This window comes from Vigna unguiculata, chromosome 9 (assembly GCF_037176805.1).
Source record: "Vigna unguiculata cultivar grain cowpea cultivar isolate G323 ecotype 2 chromosome 9, ASM3717680v1, whole genome shotgun sequence".
Classification (NCBI taxonomy): domain Eukaryota; kingdom Viridiplantae; phylum Streptophyta; class Magnoliopsida; order Fabales; family Fabaceae; genus Vigna; species Vigna unguiculata.
The window spans coordinates 30,501,828-30,513,001 of record NC_140800.1 but is presented as its reverse complement, the minus strand read 5'-3'; the positions used below and the strand labels follow the sequence as shown (position 1 = coordinate 30,513,001).

The 11,174-nt window shown below is 34.3% G+C and overlaps 1 protein-coding gene across 1 annotated transcript; it reads right to left on the bottom strand.

Annotated features, from left to right (window-relative positions):
- Nucleotides 1-6,847: 6,847 nt before the first annotated feature.
- Nucleotides 6,848-9,666, bottom strand: LOC146883884 (uncharacterized). The gene has a single exon (XM_085666135.1). It carries the CDS (start codon nucleotides 9,590-9,592, stop codon nucleotides 6,848-6,850), a length of 2,745 nt encoding a protein of 914 aa, XP_085522261.1. The 5' UTR covers nucleotides 9,593-9,666.
- Between the last annotated feature and the right edge of the window lie 1,508 nt (nucleotides 9,667-11,174).

Below are 11,174 nucleotides of genomic sequence, written 5' to 3'. Positions count from 1 at the left end.
ATTGTTAGGATATTGAAGATTAATGTGCAATTTGCACAGTGTTCACACAGTTTGGACGCAGTAGACGGTAGCAAGGAAAGTCACAGTACGCGAAAAGCAATAGAATTCAAAGAGAAAGAGTGTGTTCTTCTGTCTCTGCGATTTGATTATTTTAATCTTCAATATCTATATATATACGCAAAGTTCAAATTTGTAATCTTTCGCGTAATGGTTTCTAAATATCTTTCGCATATTGGTTTACGACATATTTATTTCACCAATGGCACGAACAAAGCAAACTGCAAGCAAATCCACCGGAGGACTCTTAGGAAGCAACTAGCCACAAAGCCACAAAGACTGCCATAAAATCTGTTCCAGCAATTACATTTCAATGTTGTTTTTAGAGCTTAGCAATTTTTTATTCAATGTTTCTTTAGAACTTAGCAATTTTTTAACATGCTATATTATTTTAAAATTGACAAATTATTATTTTTTAATTACAAATCTTTTTTTTTTCTTCAGTCACTTGCTAACTAGCCTGTCATCATCTGTATTTGTTATTCTTTATTGTTACATCAAATCAAATTTTGTACTCTTTCTACTCACACATTTAGGTACTTCTTCCTATATTATTATCTTCTTTTAGTTTTATTTGTTGTACATATTATGTACTACTTTCATTGTCCTTCTTTTCATTCATTACTTTCTTCCAAGTAATACATTTTTAAATTTATATTAATTTTGGATTTATTATTTATTGTTTTTGGTTTAAATAGACAACATACCTAAATGGAAAATATTCCTTCTAACAAATCAACATCAGAACAACAAAGACAAAGATGGAGAATAAATACCGCAAATAGAAGACGTAGAATGATCCCTCAACAAAAGACTTATTGAACAATCTAAAAGAAGGAAAAATAATCCTGAAAACACAACCAACATTGTCCAAATGTCAAACAGAGCTCCCCAATTGAGAATGACATCTATTCGACAAAGGGCTCGATCAGTAACTATGCAGGTAACACCACATTTTTCCTCATCATTACTGTATGTCATTAACCGAGAATGTCCTTTCGAGTATCCTCACATTCTTTTTTGTTATTTCCTGTAAACTATATATTTGATTTAAATAAAATTTAACTTATTTTTTAAATATTAGATTATGGTTTGGTCCCACAAAGATTTGCAGAACGTAATGATAATAAAACAGGACCAAGTAATACACACATTACTGACACTCAACATGGTCAGTCAATTTTATTCATCAATACTTAATCCATGTTATTTACTTACCATTTTATGAAATATTTACATATTTTTATTTATTATGCTCCATGCTTTCACATAACAGGTTCTACTCATGCACCACAAAGGTTTGAAGAATATAATGTATATAAAGCATTGTCAAGTACTTCACCTATCAGTAACATAGATTGTGGTCAGTACACTATATCCTTTGTATTATGTACAACAATAAAAAAACGTACATAAACAATAATGTATTCTAACAATCTTAAAAATACTTCATAAATAATTATATTTACTTGTGCTTAAACCAAAAACTTATATATAACTCTATACAAAAAAGTAGAATACAACTTCTTTGTTTAGGTTTAAACCCACCTCATCACTACTCTATGTCATTAGCCGAGAAAATCCTTCCGAGTATGCTTACATTCTTTTTAGTCCTTTCCTGTACAGTATATATTTGATTCAAATATAATTTATCTTAGTTTTTAAATATTAGGTTATGGTTTTGTCCCACAAAGGTTTCCAGGACGTAATGACAATAAAGCATGACCAAGTAATACGCACATTACTGACATTGAACATTGTTAGTCAACTTTATTCATCAATAGTTAAATTGTCATCGATTATTCTTAACAACAAGCAATCTATGTATAATAGAAAATAATATAATAGAAATAAGTTACAAATTCCCTTTCTAAACGTCAGTTTCAGGTATATTTATGGACAACTACCATTGACTTTATCACATATAGCTCATTAACCCCAAATCTTGATCAAATGTATTAAATATTAATTGATACACAATCTTATAAATTAGTAATTTACTGCTTTTTTTTTTCAACCAATCTACATATATCCATCATAAATTGTCATCGATTATTCATAATATTATACATATAGATACATAAAAAAAAAAGCGAATACACATGCGTGGCAGCGCCTGTGTTTTCGCTAGTATAACTTAAATTTTTTAAGACATAGTTGTTATTATCACATGTTAATAAAGTTGTAAAGATAATATAAAATAAAAATTATAATCAATTTTTTATATTTTTATTAAGAACGTATTAGATAACAAGTGACGAAGACGGTCTCTTGATCGTTATATAGATGATAAAATGTCATCGGGGAGCATCACCATATAGTTATCAAAAATATGTTTTTTTTCTTTCTAGAGCTTGATGTGTGGACACCAAGTGTCATATGCATAGTAACCAAGTAAATACGTGTGGTTAAAAGTAAGTAACAAGTTCGATAGGGGCTAAACCAAGCATCTATGTAAAAAAATTAATAATAAATAAATAAATAGTGCATATGGCCACTGTCGGTGGCTATGAGGTTCGTAGACAAGGAACATCATAACACTTTTCCTCTTCTCCAACTTCCCCAATAACTACAGAGAAATTGATAAGCAGAAAATCTTTCAAAGGTGGAGAAGTGTAGTGGAGGGATTTTTTTTCACAGATAGCACAATTCCCTTTTTTAATTACCATGTGTATAATAACCATATAATATTTACACAGAAAGCATGTTTTGTAAAACAGGTTAGAATTAGGTTTCCAAAGACCTGAATTCTGATCTTGGTTGATTTTTTTTTTCTTTCTCAAGTGGAATTTGATTTTTATGGGATTGAATTCTGATCTTGGCTGATTGTTTTTTTTTTTCTTTCCCAGGTTGAATTTGATTTCTGGGGACTAAATTCTGAACTTTTTTTTTTTCATTTTTTTAAAAGTGGAAAAATTAGATATGAAAAAAATATTTTAATAATAGATTTAGTATTATCTATTAAATTATATTAGGTATTATTTGGAAATATGAAAGTAAATTTATTTTAAAGTTTATTTGTTAATTTGTGTAGTATTATTTTTTTAATATATATTTGGAAATAAAATTGTATGAATTATAATAAAAGTAACAAAAGTAAAAATAATTATGGTATAAATATTGAAATTTTAGTTTCTTTTTTTTAATTTTTGATACACCAGTGCAGGAAGGGCCTTTGGCAGCGGTTGTTTATCATATTCTGCACCGGTTCGGGAACCGAAGCATATTGGGGCGAGGCCAAAAGAGCACAGCTTTTGGCCTCGGTTAAAAACCGAAGCCATAGAGTGCCCTTCTGCCTCGGTTCAGATGAACCCGAGGCCATAGAGCCCCCCTTTTGGCCTCGGTTTTCTGTGCCACCCGAGGCCATATGAGCTTCCTTTTTTTTTTAAATTCGATACCCTTTTGGCCTCGGTTTTGGGTGCACCCGAGGCCATATGGGCTTTTTTTTTTCTAAATTCGATACCCTTTTTGGCCTCGGTTTTGGTTGCACCCGAGGCCAAAAGTTTGCTTTTTGCTTCGGTTCTGGTATGAACCGAGGCCTAATACGTTGTTTTTTTTTTAATGCAGTTTCTGATTTGGTGTTATTCCCACATTTGAACCTGCAAATTTTATTCAGCACCCAGCACAGACCAAATAGACCAGAACAGAATATTTTAAAACACATCTACAATTCAAATTCATTTAAAAGACAATTACAAATCTTTTGTAATCAACATACATGTTCTAATCAATACTATGGTACATTTCAATTATATATTTGGCACATGCTATCCTACCAAACTTGATGGACTTTGCGGGAATTGCTGCAAGACTCTTGAATGTCTACAAAATAATAGATTAAGTTAAGTTAGTATATAAAAAGGAAATATTGCAAAGTATTCATTTTAATTGAAATATATATTACCGTTTCCCAATTTGTTGTAATACGAGCACGCACAGTGGTTGTCATCCATTGCATTATATAGTAACCGCACTCATATGAGCCGGTTTGTCTATTACACTACATTATATTAACAACGTTACAATTAATTAATGAAGAAAATCAAGCAAACAATCATGAAGATATGGATAGAAATATCAAACCTGGAGAGAACACCATACAAGACCTTTTGCCTTAGCCGTTGATCTCCCTAACAACATGTTATGTGTAGCAATTGAACTATGATATAGGGAATAAGTTAGGATATTTTTATATAACATGTCATATTCATAAGATTGATATTGAGGTTCTTACCAATCTATCACTTGTCTAAGATGGTTGGGGGGAGGGCGATGCAAAGAGCAAAACCACACAGCAAGGTTCTCCCTTAGGGAAACCACAAGTAACTGCCAATGACGCCTGATAAGAAAATAAATTCATTGTTATGCATTAAAATGACTTATTATATTCATAAGTTAACAAAAATGACTTACCCAGCAACATAAGGGACAAAATAAATTTCTTTTCCACGTTGAAAGCATTTGGTCACATATGCTTGAATGTCATCAAACTTGTTGCCTTCATGGGTGAGTTGGGGGTCTATAAACCCATATACATCATTCAGCCCCATAGTTTCAGTGACACCAGACAGATACCTAAACCAAAAATTGATTTGATATAAGTAAATACATAAATATATCAAATAACTATATATAATGACTAAAAGACTTACATCATCCATAATTGAATAATGGTAATATTGAGTTCTTCTTGTCCTCGTGCAAGCTCCAAGACATCTTGGGAATGCAAGTAAAGTGGGATGTCAAGATCTCTCCCAAAAATGTTAGCATCCCAAGGAACCTGCATCGGCTTATCAGCTATGATTTCTGCAAGTTGGAGCAATGCACCAAGAGGATCATCCAAAGAGAGAAGAATCTTCTTTGATTGAGGTTTTTCCTATATTGATGCAATTTCAGTTAAAATGGAATATCAATTATATTGGAATATAATAAACATGTAAACTTAAAAATGTAGTATATTTGTGGGTTTAAGAGTTTGTACCGGGGGGTCAGTATCAACCAAATCTCTAGGCCAGGCGAGGAAACACTGGAATGCTTGTGCCACAGTATACACCTCATCTGTTGGCACAGGAACTAAAGCATACGGCATGAGAACCTCCTCTACCGTGACCTTAACCTCATCCTCTGATAACTCCATGCCATGAAGAACTGTGGCTGCCTCAAATACTTTTCCACGAGCCACTAGTGTCTTCTCTGTACCATCCCAAATATATAGCTGACATGGATGAGTGTCATCCATGTCATCCCCGGATGGAGCTGAACAACTCCCCTTTCCGCTTCTACCTGTTAGAGCCAACGATTTATTAATGTTATTCAATTACTTTATTAAATATCATTTATTCAATTCATAACTTATAGAAAACAAATTTACCCGTGGGAGGCACAAATGGGTCTAGTTCTGGCGGATGATCCACTGGCGAACGAATGCCATAATGCTCAAATTGGCGCATTAGTTCTTCTCTCACTTGCGCCGTGATCATTTCCTTTAGTCTTTGTTCATAATCAGCACCATGACTGCATGAAGATTGACGAGAGGAGAAACCAAAAAATTGGCGTATGCCGACTCCTGATCCAGCACCACGCACACGTCCAGGGTGCTCAGGTCGTCCAATTGCAGCAGCAAGTATGTCATGACGACCTTCTGGAATGAATCCTCCTTGGGAGGTCTGCTCAACCAACGAATCCTACAAGGTAACAAAAAATTTATAAATCAAAATACAATATAAAACATGAACGTGCAATTTAGATAAGAATTGTATCTTACAATTTTCTCAGAGATTTCTCGTGCAGAGTCAGAAGTGTAGTTGCCCGATAAGCGTAAACGGGCTAACTTCCACTTGTGATGACGTGATGGTGGTGAAGGAGGCTCAGTATCTTCACCCTCAGAAGGTGGGGGCCTAGATTTTTTCTTTTCTGTCATTATCTTCTCTTCAAGTTTTCTATACCCACCACGAGATAATATGTGCGAGTTTTTATTTTGAGCACTTATGCTTTGAGCCTTTTTCCTCTTGACCTGTAACATATAAAACCCATTTTATGAATTAGTTAAAATTTTGCATAATTATCAATTGTGCTATTGATGATTTCAAATAAACATACCTGCCATCCCTCAGATGTCCGAAGCTCAAGAAACTGACGCCATGTGTCTTCATCAATCCAAGTGTATTTCAACAATGGATTTTCATTCTTTTTATGTCCAAAGACATACCTTGACGTCAACTTGGTCTTAAAACCACGAAATTTCTCAGCCACCGATGACAAACATTTTTGTCTTAAGGTCGGCACATTTGGAATATCAAATGTTAGCTGCAATATAGAAAATGTCATCAACAATATTTATCATATTATCAACAAAGTCAAAGTATAACTTTAATAACATTAATATTAGTTACCAATAAATCTTGCCATATCATTTCCCGATCAACTTCAGTGACATGATCAAAAGATGGCGTAAGGATTGATATTCTCTCTCGTGCCAACATTCCTAAATAGCTTTTGAAGACGTCCCCATAACGACCACTAGGTTCACCAGTGTCGACGTTAATATCAACATGTGTTTTCTGACCTTTAGCTCTTCTAATTAAGAGCTCTCTCAACCTAGTGGCTCCTCTAGTGGGTCTCTTAGTAGGTGCTTCATCCTCTGATGAAGTATGTTCAGCCATGTATCTGTGAAATGAAAACATAAAAAAACATTAATAAGCAACTGACAAATTAATATATAAAACATTATTTAACAAAACACCTAAATGTTAACAAGAATATGAAATTCATACATAAAGTTATTGATTGGTCATATGTATATTCCTTCATCGTGATCTTCTCGAATTGCATGTACATCATCAACTAGATGGATTTCATCAACATTTATCGTTCTTCTAAATGGGTGGGTGACAACAATATTAAGATCACTCATATTCTCTTCATTAGGATCAATTTGTTTTTTTCCATCAAGAGCGACAAACCAATGTTCAGACGCAGGATCTTTAACATAGAAAACCTGAGATGCTTGTTGTGCCATGATAAATGGCTCGTCTCGATAACCCACCTTTCGAAAATCCACTAGAGTCATTCTTGATTCATCTATTTTGACACCACTCTTATTGTCAATCCACTTACATTTGAACAGTGGAATAGTAAACATGGTATAATCAACCTCCCATATCTCTTGTATTACACCATAGTATGTCATTGATCCTACTACGGGATTTTGATCTTTAGATGTAGAAAATTGTAGCGACTCGGCTTCAAGACTGACTCCACTATTTTGTATTGTGCTTTTATCATCAAGAGACTTTGTATAGAATGTGCAATTATTGATTTCATAACCTGTACAACAGATGACATCAAATTTCAACCCATTTGCTAACCACATCAAAGTCTCAGAGCATTGCGCATCTTTCAAAACCTCAGATTTAAACCAAGGCATGAATGTTCTATTATGTTCCATCAAATGCCATTTCTCTGATTGTCTTGGATTGTTCTCTTTCACAATGACTTTGTGTGCAGATAAGTAAGGCATTACCTCATTTGTGTTGTTCAAAATGTATAGGTGTGCTTGCATCAACTCTTCGCGATTTTTGGTAACCACACTCACACCTCGTATGCTATTACTTATAGAACACCTGTTCAACCATGATCTGTGAGGAACTCCTATCGGTTTTGCTTTTGCCATGTAATCTGAACAGAACTCGACACTTTCTTCAGCAATATATCTTTCGATCATTGAAGCTTCTGGACGATATTGATTTTTCACATACCCTTTCAAAATCTTCATGTAACGTTCAATGGGATACATCCATCTTAAGTATACTGGTCCACAAAACTTGATTTCTCTCACCACATGAACAAGTAAATGTACCATGATGTCAAAAAATGATGGAGAGAAAAACATCTCTAGCTGACACAAGATGATAACAATTTCGGCTTGAAGTTCATCTAACTTTAAAGGATCAATGACTTTGCTACAAATTGAAGAGAAGAATGCACATAAATGCGTTATAGTTTGTCTAACATTTTTGGGTAAAATTCCACGAATAGCTACAGGTAACAATTGTTGCATTAAGATGTGGCAATCATGAGACTTGAGGCCAACAAGCTTCAAGTCTTGCATGGACACTAAACTCTGAATATTTGAAGAGTATCCTTGAGGTACCTTGACACTCTTTAAACATAAGCAAAAACTTATCTTCTCTTGTCTGGACATAGTGTAACATGCAGGGGGCAAATAAGTGCGCCTACCAACCTCCCTTGGTGCCAAGTCTTCTCGGATCTTCATTTCAACCAAATCCAAACGAGCATTTACTCCATCTTTTGTCTTTCCCTGAATGTTGAGTAGTGTACCAATCAAGCTATCACACACATTCTTCTCTACATGCATGACATCTATGCAATGCCTAACTTCTAACTTCGACCAATATGGAAGGTCAAAGAATATTGATTTTTTCTTCCAAGGGCTCGATGCAGATGACTTCTTGGACGTTTTACCAAATACATGATGTACTTTATTAACTTTTTCATGAATTTCAATGCCAGTTAATGGAGTTGGTGCTTTGTCATTCTCTTGATGTCCATTGAATGCTTTCTTTAACCTTCGATAAGGATGATTAGCTTGTAAAAACCTTCGATGGCGCAGATACACAGTCTTCCTTCCATTTTTCAATTGATGAGATGCAGTGTTTTCTTCACATATAGGACATGCTTTATGACCCTTGACATTGTACCCTGACAAATTACCATAAGCTGGAAAGTCATTAATGGTGCAAAATAACATTGCATGCATCATGAAAGTTTCAGAAGCAACAACATCAAATACTTCAACACCATCAACCCACAACACCTTCAAGTCTTCAACTAGAGGATTGAGATATACATCTATGTCATTTCCAGGCTGCTTTGGACCAGATATCATCATAGACAACATCATGTATTTTCTCTTCATGCAGAGTCCAGGAGATAAGTTGTAAATGAATAATATAACAGGCCAACAACTGTGATTTGTACTTAAATTACCAAATGGATTCATTCCATCGGTAGCTAAGCCAAAACGAATATTTCTACATTCTTCACCGAACTTGGGAAATTCCTGATCAATATTTTTCCATTGCATTGAATCAGCTGGATGACGAAGGAGTCCGTCACATCTTCTCTCAGTTGCATGCCATCTAAGGTTTTTAGCGTCTTTAGGATTTGCAAACAAACGCTTAAGTCTAGGCACGATTGGAAGGTACCAGACTACTTTCAAAGCAGATCCTTCCTTCTCTATTTGACCATTATCTTCACTGTTTCTTTTCTGCTTGTACCGTGATGACCCACACTTTGGACATTTTTTCAAATCTTCAAATTCTTTTCTGTATAATATGCAATCATTAGGACATGCGTGTATCCTTTTATACTCCATACCCATCGGACAAAGAATTTTCTTGGCATCATAGTTTCGAGTGGGTAGAGTATTTCCTTCGGGAAGAATTTCATTCAAGAGCACGAGCAATTCTGTGAAGCTTTTATCTGTCCAACCATTGGTTGCTTTCAAATTCATAAGTCTTAAAACCGCTGATAATCGCGTGAACTTAGTTGAACCAACATACAACGGAGTTTCCGCATCAGCAGACATCGTCTCATACACATGCGCTTGTGCAAAAGCTTCTGCGCCAACATCCCGTATCATGTCCTCTATATTGTCTTCTTCTACTCGCTCTTCACATCGCTCTTCCCGTCGCTCTTCTCGTCGCTCTTTCATGGATGAATTGGCAAGATATTCAGATCGAGAAATAGTAGGAATGTGTATTAATTCGCCGTGCCATGTCCATATTGTATAACTTTTAAGGAAACCATCACAAATAAGATGTTCCCTAACTTGAGTTGCATTCAATTTTCTTCCATTCAAACAGTTGACACACGAACATCTGAACTTCACCTCATCATCACTTCTCCCCTCATAATGTTGCGCAAATTTTATAAATTCTTCTACTCCATTCTCATACTCAGCGCTAATACGTGTTAAATTAATCCAATCTCGATCCATACTGAAATTGCGTGAACAATTTCAGTAATCTTTGAATCAATGCTCACGTCGTAATCAAGGTGTGACCCTATCCCATTTAAGAAGATTCACTTTCCTTATTTTATTGGTACATATTACTTTTAAAATACATATCTTAAATTTCACGAAATTTTGCCAGCATTTCGCATTGGCCTTCAGGATACACGAAATGAAAGTGATTATAAACCACAATCAAATATGCACCCGAAGATCAATACAAAACACAATTGACAAATATTCATGAATTTTAAGATATGTATTTTAAATATATATGCACTAATAAATTACTAGAAAGTGATTAATCTTCTTAAACTGTCCAATCGGACAATTCAAGATTCAATACATTTAAATTATTAGTATTGTATCCCCTTATATCTAATTTTAAAAAAATGTAATTTTTTCAAAATGAAAACTCGGGGACAATACATAATTTACGTATTGAATCTCAAACGGGAAACTAAGGCTCACTCACATATAAGAAAAACAAACAACATGTTTTAACAAATAATTAATAAAATATATAAAGCAAACAACAGATTGGCATCATAGGAAAATATTAGAATTAGGAACCTGGGAGCGCGTAAAAAGAGCAGATGACACTGGAAGATGATGCAATTCAATACGTTCGAAAGCTACAAGAGATAACAAAAAACACAAGAGAAAGTCATAAGTAACAAATAAAAGCAAAAACAACAATTTCCTTAACATCATATATTACCTATTTAATTATAGTGTTTTTACAATTCTCTTAAATTAAATTCAGACTTAATGCTCTACGTCTGAAGACACAATGCTCTTAAATTGAGACTCAATCCTTTCACAAAATTAATCAAAACACTCCAAACAATTTCTATCTCAATCCAAATTAACACTCACAATAACTAAAATTTAAAATTAACATACACAAAAACAGAAAATCAAACATACACAAAAACAGAAAATCAAACAAAAACGCGTTGAAAATTTACCTTAAAAAAAACCGCGGCGCGACAATTGCGGCAAAAAAATCAAAATGTTCGCGTGGTGGTGGAGGGACGTCGGAACACTTGCAAAGAGACAGAGAGAGCGACCACTGCCG

What these genes read in the sequence shown, in the direction of transcription:
- LOC146883884 (XM_085666135.1), bottom strand. Translation starts at nt 9,592, where the DNA reads ATGAATTTGAAAGCAACCAATGGTTGGACAGATAAAAGCTTCACAGAA.